The sequence below is a fragment of the Zea mays genome, chromosome 6, assembly GCF_902167145.1.
Source record: "Zea mays cultivar B73 chromosome 6, Zm-B73-REFERENCE-NAM-5.0, whole genome shotgun sequence".
NCBI classification, from domain to species: domain Eukaryota; kingdom Viridiplantae; phylum Streptophyta; class Magnoliopsida; order Poales; family Poaceae; genus Zea; species Zea mays.
This window is the reverse complement of record NC_050101.1, coordinates 142790354-142817067: the sequence shown is the minus strand read 5'-3', so window position 1 is coordinate 142817067 and position 26714 is coordinate 142790354. Positions and strand designations below refer to the sequence as shown.

The window sequence follows — 26714 nt, the reverse complement described above, 5'->3', positions numbered from 1 at the left end:
TTAAGCATAAGACACAGCTAAAACATAATATAATACAGTGGGTGTGTATAAAACATGTGTCTTACTATATACATTGCACCAATCAGAGCATTCGATAAATTAAATTGACCAATCGGCTAGTGCTCTATCTCGAACATAGAGTCAAGACCTAGTGTCTTCATCAAGATACGTGTCTTGAGTTTTTTTGTACATTTAACACCTTAGACACACTTGAAAACACAGCCACAAGACACCCATTGTACATATTCCCTAATGACTTGACATATATTAACTGTTGCATCTCGTAGAGTGTATTAGTAATAGGTTGGTGTCTCCAACGTATACTAATACTAAGTAATCAGTATTAGATGAAGACAACAACAGACACTCATAAAATTAGTAACGATATCGACACTCATAAAATTGGTACCTGTTGACGCCTTTTCGGAGCGCCAAATACTCAAGAAGAACCGGCGGCGGTGCTCTCTGCATAGGGGCGGACGGTCCGCGCGCGGGGCCGGACGGTCCACGACCTGGTGCGAGGCGCGGTGGTACTCTCTACGCAGGGGCGGACTGTCCGCGGCCTGGGGCCGGACGGTCCGCGGCCTGGTGCGCGGCTAGGGCTTCTCTGCCTGACGGCCGGACGGTCCGCGCCCTGAGGCCGGACGGTCCGCGCGTGCGCAGGGGCGGCGGAAGATCGCCGGCGGCGCCTGGATCTCGCTCCCGGTAGGGACCCCGTCGGGGAGGAGAGATCCTAGGAGTTGTCTAGGCTCGGGTAGACCGATCTAGACTCCTCTAATCGACGTAGAGTCGAGGAGAGGCGGAGAATTTGGGGATTGGGAGGCTAAACCTAAACTAGACTAGAACTACTCCTAGGGTAAAATGCGAATAAAAGTTGTATTGATTCGATTGTTGATGATTACAAATCGGCCGTAGACCTCTCTATTTATAGAGGAGGGGGGCTGGACCCTTTACACAACTGATTCCGAGCTAATCCCGCGAATATAGCTAACAACCGTAGCACAAAACTCGGAACCCTAATCTGTTCTGCGCACGCGCGGACCGTCCGGCCCACAGGCGCGGACCGTCTAGCCTCAGGGCCGGACCGTCCACTTGCTCATTTTTTGGTTCGAACATATGCCCCCCTGCCTTTTGGTGGAGCCGGGCGAACCAAAAGCAACTAACTCGATGTGATCACATCGGTTCTCTTAGGCATCTTGCCACATACTAGGATGGTACTGTTTGAGGAAACGCCCATTCAAAGCCTTTGGTAAATCCTTGCCTTGTAATGTTTGTAGCAAATAGGCGTTACCAGACATTACCTGTTTTACTTTATAAGGACCCTCCCAGCTTGGCGACCATTTTCCAAACTTCCGGTCTTTATTCCTTAGAGGCAAGATGGTCTTCCACACCAGATCCCCTACTTGAAATGACTTTGCTTTGACCTTCTTATTGTAGGCCCTGGCTACCATGATCTTGTCCTTTTCTATTGCTCCCAAAGCTATCATCCTCTTGTCGGTCACCTCATCAATATTATCCATCATTGAATTATAATAATCAGTAGCAGTTAGATCATTTTGTCTGGCAAACCTGACAGCATTCAAACTTATTTCCACAGGTAACACTGCTTCCTGCCCATAGACAAGCTCAAAAGGAGATACTTTAGTAGCACTATGTTTAGATATTCTATGAGCCCATAAAGCTTCAGACAAAATCTTATGCCAATGTTTAGGATTATCAGATACCTTCTTCTTTATCAAATTAATCAATGTCCTATTACTAGACTCGGCCTGTCCATTGGCCTGAGCATAATATGGAGACGAATTAAGCAGCTTAATTCTGTATAATTCAGCAAATTCACGTACCTCCTTTGACATAAAAGAAGTACCTTGATCTGTAGTCAAGGTCTGGGGAATGCCGAATCTATGAATAATATGTTCAGTTATGAACTCAATCACTTCCTTGTGCGTCATGTTCTTTAGAGCAACAGCTTCAGTCCATTTGGTGAAATAGTCAGTGGCAACTAACACAAACCGATGCCCCTTTGATGATGAAGGATGAATTTCTCCAATAAAGTCTAATCCCCATCCTCTGAATGGCCAAGGCTTGATGATAGGATGTAATTCGGCTGCAGGGACCAACTGTAGGTCGCCGAATTTTTGACACACTTGGCACCCCATGTAGTACTTGAAACAATCAGCTGTCATACTAGGCCAATAAAAACCAGACCTTCGCAACAACCATTTCATCTTTGGAGCCGATTGATGGGTACCACAAATTCCTTCATGTACTTCGGCCATGGCTAATATAGCATCATCTGGGCCCAAGCACTTAAGCAGGACATCATTAACCGTTCGGCGGTAAAGTTCATCACTCATCAAAACATACTTGAAAGCTGTTCGCCGAATGTTCTTATCTGTCCTGATATTGGGATTTTGCAAATAATTAAGTATAGGTGTCCTCCAATCACTTGCATCGGCTTCATTGTCAGCCGAATCGATTAAGAGAACCTTTCTGGTAACCTCGGACGGTCCGGCGTCAACACGCGGACGGTCCGCGACCTGGGAATTTGGCTCTGCACTGGTTATCAGATTTTCAGTTTTATGAAATTTCCCTCTCTTTATCTGATAACCCGATGCATCTTGTGCCAAGTCGTTAGCTCTATGATTCTCAACTCTAGAGATATGCCGAATACTAAACTCGTCAAAAGAATGGATTATGCTCCAACATTTCTCAAGATAACTATTTAGAGTACCATCAAGACATTGATATTCTTCTAACACTTGTTGGACAACCAGCTGAGAATCACCAAATACCTTCACATGTTTTACTCCCATACCATTTAAAAGTTCTAAACCGAATAGGAGAGCCTCATATTCAGCTTGATTATTAGTGCAATACGTTTTCAATCGGCTAGAGAAGTCAAAGGAGACATTACTTGGTGAAACAAGCACAATGCTAATTCCTTGCCCTTCATTGCAAACCGATCCATCAAAATATAAAGTCCAAGGAGTAATAGTGTGGTATGATATGTCTAGTTCATGAATATCATTAACCCGATGTTCTACAATAAAATCCGCTACGACTTGGCCTTTCATAGATTTCAATGGTTCATAAGCCAAGTCATATTCTATGAGTGCATAAGCCCACTTACCAATTCTACCACTCATAATTGGGTTATGCAACATGTACTTGATTACATCGGCTTGACCAGAAACAGTGCAATGACTAGACATTAAATAACATCTACATTTGGTGCATGAATAAAACAAGCATAAGCATAACTTTTCAATAAAATTGTACCTTGTTTCAGCATCCACCAACCTTCGGCTTAGATATGTCACCACATGCTCCTTCCCCTCAGTTTCTTGTGTCAGAACAGCCCCAATAACCTTGTCTTCAGCTGCAATGTATAATCTGGTGCTCCTACTTGTGGTGCTTTTAACACGGGAGCCGACGACAAGTATTTTTTAATGAGATCAAATGCTTCCTGCTGCTCTGCCCCCCAAGTGAATTCAGCATCATTCTTAAGCCGAAGGATAGGGGTGAAGGCATCAATCTTCCCGGCTAAGTTAGAAATAAACCTTCGTAAATAATTCACCTTGCCGAGAAACCTCTGCACTTCGACCTTACACGTCGGAGGCCCCACATTCCGAATAGACTTGATTCGGTCAGGGTCTATTTCTATACCATGTTCATGGATGACAAATCCTAAAAACTTACCAGCCGACACTCCAAAAGCACATTTACGTGGGTTCATTTTTAAACCATACCGACGCATTTTATCAAAGGCTTTGCGCAAATCAGCTATATGAGAACTAAACTCAGCCGATTTGACTACAATATCATCAATGTAGACTTCCACAGTGTTTCCTAACAACTCATGGAAGATCAGATTCATAGCCCTCTGATAAGTAGCACCAGCATTCTTAAGACCGAATGTCATGACAACCCATTCAAATAAACCAATGAAGCCTGGACATATAAAGGCCGTTTTAGACGCATCTTCTTCGGCCATGAAAATCTGATTATATCCGGCATTACCATCAAGGAAGCTAATAATTCTATTTCCTGATGCATTATTGATTAATGTGTCGGCTATGGGCATGGGATATTCATCTTTAGGAGTTGCTTTATTTAAATTACGAAAATCAATGCATACTCTAAGCTTACCTGACTCCTTCTTCTCCACCGGCACAATATTGGAGACCCACTCTGCGTATCTGCAAGGTCTAATAAAATTAGCTTCTAGCAGCTGGTGGATTTCGTCCTTGATTCGTGGGAGAAGATCTGGACGAAATGTTCTAGCTTTCTGCTTGAAAGGTCTGAAACCAGGCTTAATAGGCAGCCGATGTTTGACAATTTCTCGGCTTAATCCAGGCATTTCAGTGTAATTCTAAGCAAAACAATCTGAATATTCCTTCAATAGACCGATCATCTCATTTCTAGAATCGGTCTCCAGGGTCTTGTTTACAAAAGTCGGCCTTGGAGTTTTACCATCTCCTATATCAATCTCCTCCAAAGGATCGGCCGATGTAAACCCCTGTCCTAGTTTATCAAGATCTCTGAATTCCTCTATCATGTCCCCCACAGAGGAATCAGGTGATCTTTGTGTGATGGCGGACTTTCCGGTCTCGTGGACCGGATCATCCGTAATACTGTCTTTTCGCTGTGGTAGATGTTCGGTCTTAAAGTCCGAACTCTTTTGTGAAAGACCAGACCATCCGGCCTTGGCGGCCGAACTGTCTGTGACCAAAGACTCATGAAATTTGTGTGTATTCATCATTTAACTTTATTTAGGATTTAGCCGATTCTCCATCGACTCTAGCATTACAGGAATGAAACCTTTCTTATCTATACTTATGAATTGATAATCAGAAAAGTCTACTCCTGTGAGACATGTAGCAGTCTCATAAGTCCAGAGTACAGGGGCATCGGCCACAGCGATGCAGGCCGATACATCAGCATGTACTTGTTCTATGTCATCGCCTACCCATTGTATCAACATTTGATGTAATGTAGAAGGTATACATTGATTGGCGTGAATCCAATCTCTGCCTAGGATTAAATTGTAATTTCCTTCTACATCAGCGACGAAGAATGCAGCAGCAAGGGTCTTAGTCCCGATGGTTAATTCAACGGACGTGACTCCCCTGGCTTTGATCGAACTATCAGTTCCAACACCGCTGAGGGTCATATTGGTCTTGACAAGTTCGTCATCTTGTTTACCTAATTTTCTGTATAATGAATAAGGCATTAGATTTACAGCCGCCCCTCCATCTACCAACATCTTAGCAATCGGTATCCCATCAATGTGGCCGCGCACGAAGAACAGCTTTAAATGATTTACCGATTCTTTTGGTTTAGTAAAGGCGGCTTCTTTAGGACCAAAATCAAACTGGGCAACAACAGGTTCATCGTCGCCGATAATAGTACAATCGGCAGAAAATGTAATAATATTTACATCCATACCTGGGTGTTCTGGAGAAGCCTCGTAGTCGACCAGGTCTTCTCCCAGCAGGTCGTCCTCTTCCATTGATGTTGTCGTGTCGTTGGAGGCTTCCTGGTGAACGGCGGACGGTCCGCGTGCGGTGGCCGGACGGTCCGCGCCTGGTGCAGGTTGTCCAGAGACTTCCTGGTGAACGGCGGACGGTCCGCGCGTAGGGGCCGGACGGTCCGCGCTTGGTGCAGATTGACTTTCTATTTCTGTGGCCGTTTGTTTTTTCTCAACGGCCTTCGGTCTCCATTTCTTTTGCGGTGGCGGGTATAATGGATGTGTGTCATTAAATGTCTTTTCTGCCTCCTTCTCCTGGCTCTCCTTTGCTCTTAGGCGCTGTAATTTTCTCTTTTGGGATCGTGTCAATCCCACTGGGCACCATCGAGGCATGGAGTATTTTGGATCGGCTGTTTTGATGGTAGCCGTATCCTTTTCGGTTGCGTTGGCCGATTCGCCAAAAATCATCGGCCCTTTATTGTCTCCCTGTATGACAACATCTGCGGTGCCTATTTTGATGATGTCCCCTTTTGTTGTTTTTTGAGTTGCTGCAGGCATATGCCCCCCTGCCGGATTGGTCGGCCTTGAAGGCCGAGTAGTCCGGCAATCCTGTTGGGTTTGTGCCTGGTGACCGGATTGAGCAGTGCTCAATCGGTCTTGCACTGGTGGCGTCAACCTGTTGAAAACAGATGTTTGGGGTGCCCCCCAGGCGGGGTACTGTGGCATCCCAAATGGATATGGTGGCATGCCCCACATTTGATTTGGGACATATGGCGGAGGTAAATATGTGTACGGATATGGCATTGGTGGATATGGAGGTGGAGGTGTCCATGCAGGTATGTTAGGTCTCACTTGTATAGTATGACCTTTCATTTCTTCCGATTGGTGGGGTGGTCCAATCGGCCTGACCTGGCGCTGCTCATGCATGGGTGAGCGGGGTCGCTTTGCTGGCCGGTCACTGGGGCCGGCCTTCTTTTTAACGTATTTAGACAGTAATTGATCAAAAGTTGGGCCGGCTTTAACCAACCGACCAGCTGCCTTGAATGTATTTGTTTTCCACGTACCTATCTCTGGTCGTCGTGGTTTGAAAGTACGTGGCCGTCGTAAGTCCTGAGTATGGCCGGACCGTCCGCCGGAGCTCTCCGCACCGTCCAGTGGGGTCCCGGACCGTCCGCGCCTACGTGTCGGACCGTCCGGGATACGCAGCACGGGTTCCTGCATCTGTCTCCCTGTCTGCGCTTGCCCCCCAGTACTGGAGGCTGTGATGGTCACCTTTAGGGTCTCCCCTCCATCGGGAGTCTTCTCGGCTACCACTTTTCTGCAAGAAACTTTATGATCCTCATCGGCCTTTTTAGAATTGCCGATGATTGCCTCTTTGCCTTTGCTTTTATCGGCCGTGTTTGGCCGAACCAGGACTTTCTTGCCCTCAAAGTCGATCACGTTCATTGGAAAGGGCTCTGTATCCACCTGCATTTCCTAAAATTTCAATCGTCCCTCATTAATGGCCGATTGAATCTGTCGTCGGAATACATTACAATCATTAGTGGCATGAGAAAATGAGTTATGCCACTTGCAGTATGCACGACGTTTTAGCTCGTCGGCGGATGGAACAGTGTGATTTATTTTAATATTGCCATTTTTGAGTAATTCGTCAAATATTTTATCACACTTACCAACATTAAACGTAAACTTAACCTCCTCTTGCCGTTTCTTTTGAACCGGCTGCAAGGAGGAACAAGCCGAAGATTTGGCCTGTTTTGGCCAAACCATTTCAGCAGCATATACTTCGGCTGATTCGTCATCTGAGCTACTTTGGTCGCAAGCCAAAGCCCTCTGGTGTAACTGTGCTAGTGTAAAAAATTGGATGCCTTCTAATCTCTCTTTTAAATAATATCGTAGACCATTAAAGGCTAATCCTACTAGCTGTTTTTCTGCTAAATGAATTTGAAAGCATCGGTTTCTTGTATCGCGGAATCTCCGGATGTAATCATTAACCGATTCGTCTTTTGTCTGTCGCAATGACACTAAATCTACCAAATCCAATTCATAATCACCGGAGAAAAAATGATCATGAAATTTTTGTTCTAAATCCCCCCATGATGAAATGGAATTAGGAGGTAAAGTGGCATACCATGCAAACGCGGTTCCTGTTAGCGATAATGAAAATAAACGTACGCGAAATGCCTCTGTGTCGGCCAATTCTCCCAATTGTGCTAAGAACTGGCCTATATGTTCACGTGTGTTTTTCCCTTGATCACCCGAAAATTTTGCGAATTCGGGTATCCTGGTTCCCTGTGGGTATGGGTGGTGATCAAATCGGCTGTCATAAGGTTTCCGATATGATTGCCCCCCAGGGACCATGCTTACTCCGAGCTTATCTCGGAACGCCCCGGCTATTTCTTCCCTTACTATATCAATGGCAGCCGGTGCGAGACCACCAGCTCTCTGGTCAAACATAGGTGGAGTTGGCTGGACATTAGCATGTTGTCTTTCCCCCCATTGGTTTGAGTTACGTGGTGCATTTTCATTTGCCCTATATGGGTCATAGGTTTGATCGTTCCTTTCCGGCCTTCTAGGTGGGGCCGGAAAGCTTTCCTGGGCTTTGGATCCTGAATTAATGGGCTGGTGTATCGCATAGTGTGATGGGAAGTGTTGCTGGGACGGGCGAGGATTCATGTAATAATCCTCCTCAAAAGACTCATGCGCGGACTGTCCGGATACGTACCCGGACCGTCCGTGGTTATATGCGGACCGTCCGTCGTTGTATGCGGACCGTCCGACTGGGTAGTTTGGGTTCTATGCCGTGTGTGGTGGCTCGGGCGCAGATCTAGGTAACTCATTAAAAATAGGCCCGACTGTTGCTGGCCCGGACGGTCCGCGCTCACGTGCGGACGGTCCGGGCATGTGCAGATCGGCTGGTTTGCTGCCGATTTGCGGTTGCTTAGGGTATGTGTCCATCGGCATCCCATAAAGGGGTTGTGACTGGTCGTGACAACCTGTAGCCGATGTGTTACACGCGTTATCTCCTAACTCAACCTCGTGCGAAGGAAAATTTGCGGTACTAGATTTATCAAATGCACGTACTAGTCTTTTAAGATCGCTTTGCATACCCCCTATGATGTTCTGCATTTGTTCACGCTGATCTTCTACATAATTTCTAAGAGATTGCAGATCGTTGGTATTACTTACATTGGGGATATCTGGCGTGGGTTGGAGCGAAGCCGGATCCATCGCCCGATGTCGGACGACCTTGTTGTTCCTGTCCACTTTGAAGTTGGCCAAGAACTTTGCTTTCGCCTCCTGGATCATCCGCTCCTTGTGCTCCTCAAACTGGAGCTGCTCGTCAGCCGGCAAGGTTTCCCAAGTCGGCTCTATGATGTTGCTTGGAGAAATATCAGAGCTATCCCTTGAACCGGCCATTGAGGGCCGATTTGATAAGCTTAGATATGTTGTCCCCAGCGGAGTCGCCAAAAAGTATGTTGACGCCTTTTCGGAGCGCCAAATACTCAAGAAGAACCGGCGGCGGTGCTCTCTGCATAGGGGCGGACGGTCCGCGCGCGGGGCCGGACGGTCCGCGACCTGGTGCGAGGCGCGGTGGTACTCTCTGCGCAGGGGCGGACTGTCCGCGGCCTGGGGCCGGACGGTTCGCGGCCTGGTGCGCGGCTAGGGCTTCTCTGCCTGACGGCCGGACGGTCCGCGCCCTGAGGCCGGACGGTCCGCGCGTGCGCAGGGGCGGCGGAAGATCGCCGGCGGCGCCTGGATCTCGCTCCCGGGAGGGACCCCGTCGGGGAGGAGAGATCCTAGGAGTTGTCTAGGCTCGGGTAGACCGACCTAGACTCCTCTAATCGACGTAGAGTCGAGGAGAGGCGGAGAATTTGGGGATTGGGAGGCTAAACCTAAACTAGACTAGAACTACTCCTAGGGTAAAATGCGAATAAAAGTTGTATTGATTCGATTGTTGATGATTATAAATCGACCGTAGACCTCTCTATTTATAGAGGAGGGGGGCTGGACCCTTTACACAACTGATTCCGAGTTAATCCCGCGAATATAGCTAACAACCGTAGCACAAAACTCGGAACCCTAATCTGTTCTGCGCACGCGCGGACCGTCCGGCCCACAGGCGCGGACCGTCCGGACCGCGGACCGTCCGGCCTCAGGGCCGGACCGTCCGTTTGCTCATTTTTTGGTTCGAACAGTACCGATATCGATTTATGCCATCAATCGGTAATGATTACTTAGAACTGGTTGAAGACATCAACTACTATTAATGTTTCTACTTTATAAATCGGTATTGATTACTTAGAATTGGTTGAAGACATCAACTATTATTAATGTTTCTGCTTTACAAACCCTCTTCACGCACGAGCTGGCATGAAGAATAGAGAGGAGCTCTATTCGTGGCACCATAAGCTTCAAGGATGAAGATGTTACCTAGTTTTTTTTTCTTTCTAGAATTGAATATTTCACCGCCTGCTGCAGTGGATGCGCATCGCACGGTCGTACCACGCCTGCACGGTCGCATGGTCCTCTTCCCCTTCCTGTTGCAGGCAGCAGCCACACCGATCACGAATTCAAATCAAACTAACACAATTGACTCTCCCGCCTCAACCCTAGAGCCATCGCCACCAGCCATGTCGTCGGCGTCAGAGCAGGAGGTGTCGTCGGCGGCTCCGCCGCAGCGCAAGTGGGTGGCCCTCATCTCCATCGCCGCCGTCCTCGGCAACGAGGACGACCGGTACAAGGAGGTCGTCATCGGCACCGACGTGCTGCTCCACCTCGACGAACCACCGCATACCTCCTTCGTGGCGGTGCGCCACCGCGTCAGCCCCTACCCCAGGCTCACTGACGACGAGACGCGGTACGCTTACATCCTCGCCGCCGATCGCTCCGCCTGCATCCTCCTTCAGGTCGTCGAAGGCAACCACTGGGACTTGTTCCTCTGCGACACCTACAAACGTGCCGTCAGCATCATCCCTCCTATGTCTAGCGAGGGCCTCGGCTTCAGCCCCCACCACACCATCGGCCTCATCGCCGACCCGCACAACCGCGGCCACTACGAGGTCGTCCAGCTCCAGTCAAGCACCTCCGACAACCAACCCAACAGGCTCATCTGCTACTCCACCGCCAAAGGCTACTGGTTCATCAGGGGCCTCACCCTTCAACAGGCCCGCATGCGCAACCCCTTTTACGACACCACCGTGCTCGCCCACGACGGCCGCCTCTGGTGGTTCGCCCAAGCCAATGGCGTGCTCTTCTGCGACCCCTGCACGCCCCTCTTGGAGCCACCCCAGCTGCGCTTCCTCCCTCTCCCGGCCGACTGCGAGCTCGACGGCTACGTCACCTTCGATCCCCGCGTCGGGGCCCTCATGGAACAGCGCCGCTGCCTCAGGCCCAGCGAGGGCAAGTTGCGCTTCGTCGAGATCCACGGCCTCTCCTACAACGTGTTCGACGACGTAGACCCGGATAACATTAACGCCACCTTATGGATGTGGACGCTGGACGAGCCGGAGGACCCGGACCCCTGGACGTTCGAGTATGAGGTGGCCTTCGCTGAAATCTGGGATGACAATACCTACGCCGACGCGGGCCTGCTGCCGGGCAAGGTGCCCCACGTCGCCCTCGTCGACCCCAACGACCACCACGTCGTCTACTTCTTGCAGGGCTCGAAGATATTCGGCTTGAACGCACGTGAGAAGAAGATCGTTGCCTGCGAGGAATGCCTGCCAGACCTTCAACAAATGTCCTCAATCTCCCGCCCCTTCATCGATGCCTGGGAGCTTCCAGCCAACGTCGCGACGACGACTCTTCTAGATACAGTATGCGCAGTAGTTTGCTGCTCAGTTCTAAGTTCTAAACGCATCCACTTGCCTTGCCTACGGTTACTGAACATGTAGTATGGCTGCTGGAAATCTCGACTTGATGCTCTCTGTGTGTCTGCATGCTAGAAATTAATAGTAGTATTTGAACTGGTTGATGCCGAATTGATAGACAAGTCGCATTTCCAGTTTCAGATGGCAGGCTTACTGTCTTACACTCTGACCAGTAATTGAGCTGGTTTATTCCTCTGTCTTACCATTGAGAAATATGTTCGTGATAGAATAGAATCACTGAATATATTAGTCTGAATTTGGCATGTACAGAGAACACTGCTTCTGTTTGGCATCGTTTCTTTTATACACATTCCTCGATCTTGCGTAGATTTGATTCATGAATCATGAATTCCACTAGCATTTGGATTTGGATTGCTGACTTCTGCTTCCTTGCTTGACCCTTAATTTCTGTTCTTTTGGATGCAGATAATGTTTGATCGATACAGTCCTTCACTCCGAGGAAAAGAAGCGCGAGGTGACCGTACCGACTCTATGAACTACTATCCGTTAGACCAGGACGAGGCCCGGTTGGAGTGGACAAATACGAATCGCACGAATAACACGGGTGACCAAGCTGATGATGAAAATGAGCCGGCCGGAGATACAGCTCCCCTTTTCCCGTAGGTGAGGAGATAGAGCCCACAGACCGATTCGTCGTGTCAACATGTGGAAGCTTCTTTCGATCTTGTCTTTTAGATACACTAGAACTTGGGGCGCGTCTCACCTAAGCTCTGGTATTTTTTTATCGTAATACAGATATGACAAATTCACATCCTTCAGTAGTAGATTTTGAAGTGGAGGGGATGAGCAGTTTTCAAAAGCTTTCATCCATATCGCCTCCAATGCATTTGGATCTCCCAAATTCATGTCTAGAGAACTATTTTTCTGGGAACAAAGATGGGAACTCGTATCTAAGCATTCATCTTTTAGTGCTCCAGTCCCATCACCAGCACACACACACAATACAACTCCTTATCAGTAAACAGGCATATACTGAAACCCGAATCCGGACTCTGGTGGTGAGCATGGGAGAGCGCGAGCGCGCGGGCATGGGCCGAGGGGAGGGAGGGTTTTATCTTTTTTATTTTTATTTGTTTTCCTATTTCCCTTTTCTTCTTTATATATATATATATATATATATATATATACTTATATATAAGATTTTCCTAGTGTAAAATAAGATACTAGGGGAGACTACATATGTGAGGTGCCACTAGCAAGTATGCATACGAGTAATACAAATGCTTATGAGGCTTCCTAACCTCGGGAGCCAAAAACCGGGGTGCTACAGAAGACCCAAATCGGTTAATTTTAAAATATTATAATGTTGAAACCAATTTGGATGATTGGAGAGATCCCATATTAAAGTATTTATGTGATCCAAGTGACAAGGTTGAAAAGAGTATTTGGCATATTGCACTCTAGTGTAGTGTTGCACAATGATGAGTTATATTAAAGGATTACTGAAGACATGTTATTGAAGTGTCCAAAATTTTATCAAGCAAAGATAGCTATAAGATAAGTTTATGAAGGTATTTGTGGTATGCATCAATGACTCCAAAGATGAAATGATTATTGTTTACAACTAGTTTTTTTCCTACTATCATGGCCAATTATTTTCATTGCTAAAACGGTTGTGAAGAGTGTTAATATTTTGGAAACATGTAGCTTGTGCCTACTATTATGCTTCCTCCTATCATCAAACTATGATATTTTCATGGTTCCGGACTAGACTTCATTAGCTAGTTTTATCCTCCATCATTAAAGGGACATAACTTTGTCTTGATTGTTGTGGATTCCTTCACTAAATGGACTAAAATTGTCCCCTTGAAAAATATGACATACAAGGAGGCAATTGAGTTCATTACTGAGCATATCATTATAGATTAGGAATCCTTCAAATATTAACTATGGATTAAGCGACATCATTCTTGACAAAAGAAGTACAAGATTTTGTTGGATTAAAAAGATCAACTTACTCAATTTATCTCTATACCATGCTTAAGCTAATGGTTAAGCTGAGTCTAGTAATAAGACTTTGATCAAGCTTATTAAAAATAAGATTGAGGATAATTCAAGGAGGTGGCATGAGGTTTTGTTTCAAGCTCTATGAGCATATCTTTTGTCTAGACGTGGTGCTACTAAAGTTGCCCCTTTTGGGTCGGTATATGAGAAAGAGATTCTGTTACTTATCGATGTAAATTTGGATGCATATAGGCTTGATAAACAAAATAAGTTATCTATTGTTATGTATCAGTATTTGATGAATAATATCGATGAGGTGGTAGATAAGAGATTGAAGGCTATCAAGGACATGAAAAAGATAAAGCCATGTCAGAGTTAAATTGGTCTAGCTGGGTCCCATAAATTCACCCAGGGTTTGGAGATCGAGTAGGTTGGGTGCCTAAAGCCCACCAGGAAGGGGTAAAGTCAGACTGACCTGGTTCTATTTATCCGTCTGACCATAATGCCAGGGCCGTGAAAGCCAGCATAGCCAAGTTTCGAGGTCGGCCAAGCCGAGTTTGCCTGGATTCCAATCGGATTTGTTTCCAAAATGATTTTTGCCACAGGAAATTTGAAGAATGTATTTTGGAGTTATTTTTTACTGTGACAAGACCACTCTTTCTCTATATATGATAGGATTACAACTAATCACTACCGGAATCCGGCTCTTTGCCTAGTGCTTGGCGCTTTGCCGAGTGTTTTTTGTCGGGTACTCGGCAAAGTCCTGCTCTTGGTAACGACCACGTTTACCGAGAGCAGGACTCTCGGCAAAGACATCTTTGTCGAGTGACAAACACTCGGTGAACGGCAACGCTCGGCAAAGGGCCGTCAGCCGCCGTCTAAAGCTGACGGCCGTTATCTTTGCTGAGAGCCAAGTTCTGGCACTCGACAAAGAATCTTCTTTGCCGAGTGCCCCCCGTTTGACACTCGGCAGAGCAAGCTGTGCCGAGTGCCCTCGTTGGACACTCGGCAAAGTATATTTTTTATTTTTTTATTTTGCAAATCAACTTTTTGTGGTATGTTCCTATTATGTAGACCTACATGTACCATTTTAGGACAATTATAAAAGTGTTTTCTATAATTTCTTTACCGAGTGTATTAGGTGACACTCGACAAAGGTAATTTTCTTGCCGAGTGTCACCTAGAACACTCGGCAAAGTCGCCGTCTCCGTTACCGGTCGCCGTGACGACCGCTTTTCTTTGCCGAGTACCGACTGGCACTCGGCAAACCCGATAAAAAGTACTCAACAAAGAAATCGTGCGATGTACTGTTCGTCGAGCCCTCTTTGCCGAGTGTCACACTCAGCAAAGCATTTACCGAGTGTTTTTTAGGCTTTACCGAGTGACTGAAGCACTCGGCAAAGCCTTCGATTCCAGTAGTGAATTATGGTATTCCACATCAAATCAAGCAAAGCCCAGTCTACTATCTCACTTTTGACCCTCGTGTCGGTGTTTATGGCTTGATCCAATGACGAAAGATAGTGCGCCAGGCTTAACGGCGAACCTAGAGCAAACTGATGACGTGTCCTTAACCTTATGGGGTTTCTTTCGGGTGAGAGCTTGGATGGTTGCTTTGCTAGTTTGTTTGAAAAGTAGCCGTTCTTCGTCACATTAATTTGTGTTATTAGTTATCTTTTTGTTGTTTGCTCCTAAATACCTATAGTTTTCACCATATAATGTGATATCTTCATTGTTCTTGAGTCCATGCATACACAGTATGTAAATATCTCTTAACTGTCTCGTGTATGTTTAGCTCTCCAAACTAGGTTATCTTGTGAGGGATTCGTCACAACTAACAGCTAAGGTAACTACTCGCGCTCTACCTACGGGAAGGAGAGCGTACACTACAGTAAACGAAACAACTTTCGACGGCTAAAGTCGTCGGACATAAGCTTTAAACCGTCGGAGATAGCTTATGTCCGACGGCATTAACCTATCTCTGACGGTTTAAAGTCGTCGGAGATAAGGCGTCGGAAATAAGATTATGTCCGACGGCTGCCGTCGGACATAAGCTATCTCCGACGACCGCCACCACCTGTCGGAAATAGTAAATGCCAATCATTTATCGGGCGAACGGTGGGGCCCACAGACTTATGTCCGACGGCCTGGCGCCAGCCGTCGGACATAAGGGGTTTTTTTTATCTCCGACGGTTTATATAAAGCCATCGGACATAACCAGCCTTTATGTCCGACGGCTAACGCCAGGCCGTCGGATATAATAAATTTCAGAAATTATACAAAATTCTGTTTTTTAAAAAATCTGACATTTACAAAACAAAAACAGATTTCATGCAGATATACACATTCACAATCACAAATATACACATTCACATAAGTATCACATTCACAATCACAAATATACTCACATAAATATTCATATTCACAAATTTAACATAACGACATATAGTTCTAAATGGTTGCAAACAAGTGTTTTACATCAACATATAGGTCCAAAATAAAAACTGACATTGTGTCTCACAAACAAGTGTTGCAATCACAGTTGCAAACAAGTGTTGCAAACAAGTGTTTCACAAATTAACATAACGACACATCACTCATATCCATCGCTTGGATGGTTCGAGTAGCCACCTCCTCCTGCTAGACTATGCGTGCTGAAAAGGTTATTCACCCAAGAATGTGATGCGTCGTCTTGACCAGACCCATCTTCTGGTGCTGCAACTGAAGTGGGTGGTGTCTGAAATCCCTATAACACACGCACATGAAATAGTAACCACTCAGTTTTTCATTTAAACACATAAGACATCTATGAACATGTCACACACGCATATGTGTACATACCGTAGGGAATTGTGACGGAGAAGGAGGTGGAGGCGCCAGCATTGGCATCGGCAGTGCAAAGTCCGGAGGCGACATCCCATATGTGGGCATCGGGACGCCCGCTTGTTGGGCTAGTTGCTACAAATTATATACAAGTCATTGTTGAGCAAATAAGATACACATCATGTGTTTTGCAAAATAAGGTACAAAATGTTACTTCAACTTACCGAGAGAAGAGCTTGATTTTGGGCCTGGAGGTTTGCATAATACTCGTCCCTCTTCTTCTGGTACTCAACTTGTTGTCTCTGGTACTCAGATTGTTGCCTCTGGTACTCCAATTGTTCCCTCAAAACTGATTGATGGTACTCTGCCTGTTGACGCAACACTGCAAGCTCTATCTCCTGGGCGGATGATCGTGAACGGGACGACTGTGAAGACGACGATGTGGACTGTCGTCCACGGCGTCTCAGCTCTCTGGAATCAATCGTAGAATCAAAAATACCCAACCTACAAGAGTGAACCATGCACTTAGTATAGTAACTCATGGCTCAGTTGAATCGTAAGCATATGAGGATAATTTTGAAATCCAAATCAAATAATCCCACTGTTCATGGGCTTGTCCTCCTGCGCTAGCATATGCTACCTGAGGGTCGATTGGCTGGCTCCTCCAATCGTACTCCTGCCCATGGCGTTGAACCATCTCCTACCCATATGAAGCCTAGAGGCAAACAATATCAAATATAAGTGCATAACCCCTATGTCCTTGCAAACAATATCAAACACATAATAGAGTACCAAAAACTCACTAGACGGTCGGTGGCCGTCTGAGTGCATAACACGTAATAAATGTTCCGACACTTGCTACACTTGCTACAAGGGCACCTAACATCGGTTCCAGTCTCTGACCGAGCAAAAGCACGGTCGAGAAACGCGTCAGTCTTAGCAACCCACTCACTTGATAGAGCACCTCTTTTCTTCCAACCTTAATACATCCATCGACGATCCTCCTCCATGAGGTAACTGGATTACATTTACTTGATTATTTAAGTAAATCACCCCTATATATACAGAAAAGAATAAGTAAATTACGTAGTTCAACTAATAAACTACCACTAAGTAAACTAAAATAACCTATAAACTACCACTAAGTAAACTAATAAACTACCACTAAGTAAATTACCACTAACATATAATATATACGAAATAACATATAATATATACGAAATAACATTACCACGAGTGCCAAATTATATAAATTAACCTTATTTCCGAGGGCATAATAAAAACCCTCGGAAATTAAAAGTTTAAATTATCTAAAACACCACTAAGTAAATTAAAACAAATTAAATTTATTATATAATCAAATTCCAGTCGTTGAACATAACAGGCTAAACAATATTAAACATACAAAAATTTTAATACTGAAAAAAGACAACTACAAAATAATATATACATTAACAAAATTAAAAATACTCACTTAGGCTTGACGGTGGGACGGTGGTCGGCATGGGCGGGACGGGGGATGAGTCGGGGCAGCTGGCGTTGGGACAGCAGCTGGGGCGTCGACGGCGGCGGGCACGGGCGGCGTCGGTGGCGGCGAGCACGGGCGGTTGCGGCGGCGATGGCAGAGAGCAGCGCGGCAGAGAGAAGAAACGCGAAAATGAAACGACGCGCAGGTCCTGCAGGCGTTAAAAAACCTTATGTCCGACGGCTACCAGCTCGGCCGTCGAACATAAGCTTACGTCCGACGGCTGTCAGAGAAGCCGTCGGACATAAGTATTATTTCCGAGGGCCAGCAGAGACCGTCGGACATAAGCTTATGTCCGACGGTTTCGTAGGTAGCCGTTGGAGGTAAGTTGGCCGTCGGATGTGCGTCGTTTTACTGTAGTGGTAAAAATTTGGAAAAGCATCCAAAGCTGATAAGGTCGATGCTGCCATTTACCAGTAGCGGCACCTACGGCCACAATTTGTACAGAAATTATATATTTTGACAGTTACATACTTACATTACTGGACCAGAGAGACGGTTTTTTATCTTGAAATGATGAACCTTTAGTATCGTAAAGTAATTAAATACGTAAGTAAGGACAAAATCTTCTAGAGAGAGGGAGGGTGAGAGAGGAGGAGAGAGGGAAACCCATTTGCATCTACGACGAACGCGCCAAAACTATCTGTGGTTTAATTAGCTGGAACACATATATACACTCAGTATTTTTTTTTCTGAAAAACTTTCCTGCAAAAGAAAATAAAAAACAGAAATAAAACTAGCTAGGTAGTCATCCCCTCCTGCTTCACCGACTGATCAAATTAACAAATGCTTGAATTGTAAGTGCAGAACTGCTGATCACTCTAGCAACGGTTTGGTAGCTGATAACGACACTAGCATGATCACATATCAACTCCTAACCCTAAATAAAAAAACTTATTTAAGATACTGTTTCGTCCCATTATTATAACCAAACAACTTATTTAAGAAATCGTCTCGTTGTTCTACTATTACAACCAAACACTACAGGTTGTCTGACTATATAACTGAAGGAATATATACCAGTATTTTGTTCAAGTATCTATGTATGCTAACATATGATGTTACTAGTAATTACTTAACCTTGTGCTTGTTTTCATTACTATACCTTGCAGCAGGAAGAAAAGGAGCAGCTCTAGCGTCGTCGTAAATATAGCCCCCGTTTGGGAGGGCTCTCCCACGGTTCCAGCTCCTAGCCAGAGCCCTCCCAAACGCATCTCGGTGAAACGGCTCTCATCGGAGAGCAGGAGCCAAAACAGCCCACGGAGCCGGAGCCCAAATTTCTGGCACCCGGACTGCTCCCACACGCAGGCCTCTCCCACCTGCAGCCCGCCACTGTTCCTCTCCCACGCATAGCACGGACTGCTCCCAAATTTCTGGCGTTGGAGGAGTTGGAGCCAGAGTCATTTACCAAACGGTTTGAAAAAAAACAGCGGCTCCCGTGGTAGAGCGGCTCCAGTGAAGAAGTTAGAGCCAGAGCTATTTCTAGAGAAGCCGGAGCCCCACCAAACACGCCCATAGTTGACACAAAAGAAGAGGTACTTGCCCCTACCACCACCACCTCGTGGAAAGCCTCATCAGTAGGCTTTCAGAATTCAAACATGACTTACTTTTATTAATTGGTGGAGACCTCAGTAAAGCATCCACACTAATTCTCACGACACACACTAATAAAACTCAAACCCTGATTTTTTTATAAAAAATATAAACATCTTTACATTTGGTACAACTAATCACATCACTAAATAGCGTAGACTAATAATCTCTAAGTTTGCATCTAGCTAAATTACTGACGTATACCATAATTACGGAAGATGATTTTAAATACTTCTAAACTTCATCCTAAACTACCCATTTATACCATTATAAACTATGATCTAAAGTAATGCCTTGAATTTGTATTTAAATTACTCATCTCCAAAAAAATCACCTATATTTCTATCTAATTAAGTCATCTACCCACTACCATTATTGAAAATAAACTAAATATGCTATCAAAATTACTTTTGAATTGCTAAGACCTACTATCTATAAAGAGAATGAATATAAAATATGCCTATATATATGCACTATTTTTATAAAATAGTTAGTTATCTTGCATAAATTTTGTTTGAACTCTATGGCACCATGATATGTTGTTTCCATTTAATCAACCAATTATCTTAACTGAACTATCGTGTAGCTCAAATAATGGTTCAACAATATGTAACTGAATACATATCATTTAGTTAAACATGAGTATTATCAAAGTTGTCACTTTAGATAAATTTTTTTATTGATGTTTAATTTTAAAAATTTTGTTTTGTTATAAATACGAATCCACACATAATTCTCCCATAGGAAATTTCAAAATTTAGAGTGCTAAAATGATCACATATACCATTTAGTAAATTTTAGATTTTCTTGAAGATAAATTTTAGGTTTATTTTGGATTTGCTAACTTTTGTTTTATGTAGAAATCTCCATTTATATTTATTTGAATATTATTAGAATATTTTAAGCCATATTTGTTTCTCAAAATTACATACATTCTGAAATCTTAGAATATTTTAGTGAAGTAATAATTTCACAAGCATATTTTTGCACTTATTTTAAGTTTACTAAATTTTATCTAACAATTGTAAAACCTTAAATTTGAGTTTTTACTTAATTTTGAACTGTTTATAATTTGGTTCGCTCATGCAATTATCAAAATCTAAGATGGGGCCCAAATACATGGATACTTTTCGATAGGATAGTCGCATAAAATGTATTCCATATTTTTCATTACAAGTCCAACTTGCAGTATTCTAATTTGGATTTACCATCAGACATGGTTTTCTGTTTTTACCATAATGAAAAGTACATTATTGATAAAAGATAATTTCAAGGACGTTAATAGAAAATACTTTCTATATTTTAAATTATAAGATGTTTTGACGTTTCCAAATAGGTTGCTTTATTTATACATATAGACATCTAAATGCATATTAGAAGTTGTTTATTTACAAAAGTAAAAACATTTTGTACTTTGAAATCGGGAGAGTAGTCGTCAAAATATATGTTTTGAAGCACGATTTTATTTTTTCTATTTTTTCCCATATAAATACATATATTATACTTGAATATAAAGTATAAAACACAAGAAACATGTGTTTTTGTTGGTTATGTGGGTGTAAATAGGGATGAAAACGGTCGGAAACCGTCGGTAAACACTAAAACCATTACCGTTTTTATATTTTTTATCGGAAACAAAATCGAAAACGGTAACTCCGGAAACGGAAACGGTATCGGTATTTCAGAAACATCGGAAACGAAAGTTCGGTGCGGAAAATACACCGGTAACGGTCGAAATCTAAATACGATCGGTAAACATATCAAACTTCACAATACAATAAAGTTGACAAAAGATCACAAAGACCACAAGTTCACAATTCATGATATAACAAGTTCACAAGGATCACAAATTTATAATATAAAAAGTTTACAAAGATCACAAGTTCACAATATAACAAATTTATAGTATAACAAGTTCATAAAAATCATAAGTTCACAGACTCAAAGTTCACGATTCACAATATCCACTCGATTTAGCTGACATGGCATTGCTTACTCATGAAATATTTTTTCTCACATAAAGAGTTTTTTCACAGCTGTCGGTGTTTTGGGTCCGACCGCACACCCGGGGTTGCCCCTCGAGGTGTTTTAGGAGTAGGACGGTGTCGCCGACTGTAGCTAAATGGTTCGTGCCAGATGCACGAGGAACAATGGACAGTGTTTACAGGTTCGGGCCGCTTTGAGATGCGTAACACCCTACGTCCTAGCGAGTATGCTTTATGTAATGGGTTGCAAGGTAGCTCTCTAAAGCTAGATCGTAGATAGTTGGGGTGGATGGCTGAGTAGTGGGATCGATCGTCTTGAAGGGGTGCCCCATAGGCCTTATATATTCGACCGTGAGGCAATACATGCGGATGAGATAACGAATTGCACCTAAGAGATAATGAACTGATCGAGTTTATCTTCCTATAGTTCTGCCGACTTATCTTCGCCTAGCTCCGTTGTACGGGGCTCCAGCGCGGGAAAGTCGGATCTTCTGTTGTGGTTGCTTGCTCAATGCTGTCGGCCCATTCGGGCTCGCACCGATCTGGCCTTATGTCGATCTCCTTTACTGGTCGCTCCTCCCCAGGCCCATGAAGGAGTGACCTTACGATTTATTGGGCCCTTGGGCCTTTCGTGAGGTCTTTTATCCTTCCAGTGGACCCGGGGGATATCTGTCCCCCACAAGCCCCCGATCTTTGGGTTGATTTTGAGATAATCGGCCCAAAGATCCTAGGTCCAGCTTGCGGTCTTCGTTTATGACAAGAAATGCTTTCCGGGTAGTTTGGTAAAAACGATTTCTTACTGTCTCCTTCTGCTTAGATCACTCGAAAGCTGGAGCTTTGTCTCATACTCGTGCCTTGGAGATCGGCATTTCGTATTGTAGGACCCTGAACTTCATTGGGTGCACCGGAGGTGCACCCAATGGGTGTAGCCCCCGAGCTTCGAGTGGATTTTGGAAAATAATCTACTCGAAGGTCTTCATCAGAAATCATTTTTATTTTCCACTTGCACTTTGGTTGGAGGTCAGCCTTGTCTTTAATCTTGCCTTATGCCTTAGAAGTTGGCATTGTCTTGACTTAAGATGGTGATTCATGGGGTGCACCGAAGGTGCACCCAATGGGTGTAGCCCCCGAGCTTTGAGTGGATTTTTGAAAATAATCCACTCGAAGGTCTTCATTTCATGTCCCTTTGCTAAGAGTCATCTTTTCTTTTTTCGAATGCCTTAGAAGTCAACATTATGTCATCGATATTATGCTTTAGAGGTCAGCATTATGTCATCAATATTATGCTTTAGAGGTCAGCATGTATTTTGTCTTTTGCGGCCGAGTTCGTGATCTGCCCATATCTTGCTAGGTGGTGCAATTTATTTGCTCTGCGACTGATTGGACGTTTGATGGACGTTCCCTGGCTAGTCTTCACGTCGCTTCTGTTGGTCAGATTTTGTACTTCACCGGCTATATTTGGCTTTCCTTTGATCCGTACTGATATCTCATTTTTGTCTTGAAGGATTCATTGCATGTCCTGCACGGATGTGATAGTTTTGAAAAATATACTGATAATTCCTGGGCATCCCCCCCAATGGGTATGGGCAAGGGACGGCTTGGTACCTTGAGTGTTTTAGCCGGCTGCTTCTGAGTAGTAATGTGATGTGACGGCGGGTGTAATCATATCGCCCGTGCAGTTGACTGGAGTCCCAATGGGCGTTGCGTTGCGTGAAACGGTGTCAGCCACCTGACGTATCTTCAGACGGGTTGTTCAGTATATTGAATATTTTGCGACTGTTCAATGACCGTGGTAGGAGGTGAGCGGTTGCCTTCTTCTTCTATAAATAGTGCATTTGCCCCTCTGGTTTTTTCACATCTCTTGCTGTTCTCCGCTGCTTGCTTTCTTCCTCTCCTTTCATTTCCACCATGGGCAAGAGCAACAAACGCAAGCGCGAGCCGACTCCTCCATTGGAGGACTTCGGCGACTCGGAATACTCGGAGGAGGAGTTCTCCTCCGAGTCCGAGGGGTCTCCGGCTCCCGTCTCTCCCCCGCCATCGTCTGACGATTCAGACGATTCCCAGGGGCTTGCCGCGGAGGTCTGGACTTATATCCGGGCCGTCGAGCGCTCCGGGCTCGAGGGCTCGGATGAGTCGGAGTACTCCTCGGACGAGGAGGACTCGTCCGAGGAGGGCGGTGGCGGCGATGGCGGAGACGACGACGACGACGGAGGCGACAGTGACGATGGCGACGATGACGGCGACGGCGACAGCAGGGGCGGCAACGGCGGCAGCAGCAGGGGCAGCAACGGCGGCGGCAACAGCAAGGGCAGCAACAAGGCCAGTGGCTAGATGCCACTGGTCTTTAGATGTTAGTATAGGTTAGAAGTAGTATATTGAAATAATGTAGTAGTATTTAGTAGTGTAGAGTAGTATAGTGTAGTGTAGTAGTAGTAGTAGCAGTAGGGAAGTATCAACTCATAATGAGTTGATTTGTAAGTACTGTAACTTCCCTTAATGAAGAATGATTTTGTTTCCTTCTGTGTCGATTATTTTGCTTCGTAGTCAGTTGATCTCTGTCGTGATATTTATTGCCCGTGATGTTCTCTATCTGTTATGTTTGTGGCATAACTTAGAGTTCTTGAATCATTCCTCCGTTTGCCTTATTTGTGAAATTGATTCCTCTGGAGCAGTAACTGAGTAACTCGGGCGTCATATCGTCGCTCTTAGGGGTGATGGCCGAGCTATTATTGTCAACATCTACGCTTTTGAAATAGAGTCCGAGTGATGACGAAACCACGCCAGCGTCGGAATGATTGATGACCACGTCGGCGCTCTTAGAGGTAGCAGCCGAGTGATTTATGACGACGTTGGCGTTTTAGAGGTAACTACCAAGCGACTGAAAATGACGTCGGCGTTTTAGAGATAACTGTCGAGCGACTGAAGACAACGTCAGCGTTTTAGAGATAACTGCCGAGCGACTGAAGACGACGTCAGCGTTTTAGAGATAACTGCCGAGCGACTGGTGGTAACGTTAGTGTTTTAGAAATAACAGCCGAGTTAGAACGGGCTGCGTTGGCTACTTTGAGGATAATAGCCGAGTGATGATGTGGCATACTGGTGTTTTTAGAAGTAACCGCCGAGTGCTGACTGGGCGCTTTTTGGAAACGGTATCTGACTCGGGAATATCCCATAAGTACTGCGCTTTCAGCCACCTCTGCTTTCCGCGCCCTAGTTCTTGCTTTCCTGCCTCCAGATCCTCTCTGCAATTCGGCTCTCGATCTGTTCGCCAGTGGAGTTGAGATGGCGCCCAAGCGAAAGGCCTCGAGTTCATCCGCTGCGGTGATTCCCCCCATCGACCCCAACAGTCAGTTGCCTTTCGCAGGTAACCATATGTCTGTTGTCTCCGAGCCTGACCTCCTCCATCTCGTGTCCATCGGGGTCCTTCCCCCGAGGGAGCTCTGTTCTTGGCGGATTTGCCACGGGGTCACTGTTCCAACAGAGGATACCCACAAATCCATGATTTATGTTCCTTTTCTTCTCCGCGGTCTCGCTCTTCCTATTTCTCCCTTTTTCCGCGGCCTCCTTGATTTCTATCGTCTTAATTTGACCCATCTGAATCCCAATTCCATTCTGCAAATTTCCATTTACGTTCATTTATGCGAAGCTTTTCTTGGCATCCTGCCACATTTTGGACTGTGGAAGTACTTGTATCACTGTCGCCCTGGGATGGCCGAGGGGCAGCATCAGCTGGTTGGGGGTGCTAGTTTGGAGATGTGCCATGGGAGGAAGACTGACTATCTTGAAATCCCTCTCAAGGATAGTATCAAGGGATGGCGCTTGGAGTGGTTTATTGTTGAGAACCATGGAAGTTCTCTCCCCCCACGGTCGGGGAGACAGCCGGATGTTCGCACTCCGAGTTGGACCGAGTCCCCCACGGATCAGGAGGTGGCTGAGGCAGGGGCTTTGCTAGCTGAAGTTAGACTACTGAAGGAGAGGGGTCTGACTGCAGAGGCTGTGGTTGCTGATTTTGTCTTCAATAACATTCAGCCGTTGAAGGATAGGGCATACCCGGCTTATCTATACCGAGGTCTAGCTGACTCAACTCGGGTTACCAACAGAAGAATTCCCGCTGTAGATTTGGTGAACCGACTTGAGATGATTCTTAGAGGCAAGGTATCAAATGTTGGTGCCCCAGTGGCATATTCAGCCTGGAACCTGCCCCCTTCCAAGGCCTTACTCTTTTTGTGTCGAATCCACCTGTCGCTGATGGCGGTTTGGGCCTTAGAGTGCGACCCTCTGCCGAAGAAGTTAGCGCTTTGGTTGCCTTGCTCGGGGAAATTCCTGATGATGAACGGCAGGTCCACTTTGAGGTGCCTTTGGATCCTAGTGATGCAGAGATAAGTGCTATGCTTGATATGCTGGCTGAGGACTCTTCTGATGCTGCTCCTGCTGGGACATTGGTGGTGGCGCCTCTCCCAGAAGCTGGTACAACCTTGGATGTTCAGAGATCTGTCAATGTTCGCCCGAGACGCCCTTGCTGGGCCAATCAACTTGATTCTCCTGCTGATGAGCAGAAAAAGAAAAAGAGACGTCTTCGGCGAGTATCTAGTTTGGATCGAGACGTTGGTCCTTCGGTTCCTGCTGCTGAGGAAGTGCTTGTGCCCGAGTTTACTGACGCTGACCCCAATGGGTGTGCTCCATCTGCTGCTAATCCCAATGGGGGTGCTCCATCTGCTGCTGATCCCAATGGGGGTATTGTTTGTGTTGCTGATGAAAACGATGGGGAGGAAGAAGATGAGGTCCCTTTGACTCGGAAGAACAGTCGGCAGTATGTCGCTAGTGGGGAAAGTAGTGGAGTTCCTTCTCCTGCCCTGTCTGCCCTCATTGGTCTACAAGAATTGTCCCTAGCGAACTTTGATCAGACTCTTGAAGATATGGTTCCAGAGGATCTGTTATCAGAGCCAGCGGATGATGGTACGATGGATGTTTGTGCTGATGTGCTCGACGCCGGGTTGGGGTTATCCCGGGCAGCGTCCCGTGCCTCATCGACCTTAGAGCGCGGTCTTGAGGGTCAGGAAACTGACTTGGATCGTCTTGGTCCCATGGAAGTAACTGAGGGACCCTCAGCCTTAGAGGCGGCTACTGCAGAGAACTTGGTCCTCAAGGATGATGTTGACACTTACCCAGCCCCCGAGGATGTTGCCGGGGATGATTCGGCTCGGGTGGGAAGCGCAAGCCACTGCCCAGCCTCCGAGGGTACTGCCGGAGATGATCCGGCTCAAGTGGGTAGCGCAAACTATGGCCCAGCCCCCGAGGGTGTCCGAGCGGGGTCTCCCTCTTGTTCTTCCATGGATGTTCACGCGGGATCTCCTCCACACTCTGGTTGCATGGTGGTAGCCCAAGCTTTGGGCTAGGGAGTCGCTTTAGAGGCTAGCGTTCCCACCGACCAAGTTTTGGGCTCTGTTGATGGCATTGAGTTGGTTCCTGCTGGTTCATTG

The 26714-nt window shown here is 45.6% G+C and overlaps 1 protein-coding gene across 1 annotated transcript; it reads left to right on the top strand.

Annotated features, from left to right (window-relative positions):
* The first annotated feature begins 9790 nt into the window (after positions 1–9790).
* On the top strand, positions 9791–11614 carry LOC103642990 (uncharacterized). Its single transcript, XM_020540222.1, has one exon. The coding sequence runs from the start codon at positions 9895–9897 to the stop codon at positions 11368–11370; it is 1476 nt and encodes a 491-aa protein (XP_020395811.1). The 5' UTR covers positions 9791–9894; the 3' UTR covers positions 11371–11614.
* Positions 11615–26714: the final 15100 nt, after the last annotated feature.

Coding starts and splice junctions, on each gene's coding strand:
- LOC103642990 (XM_020540222.1), top strand. CDS start 9,895: ATGAAGATGTTACCTAGTTTTTTTTTCTTTCTAGAATTGAATATTTCA.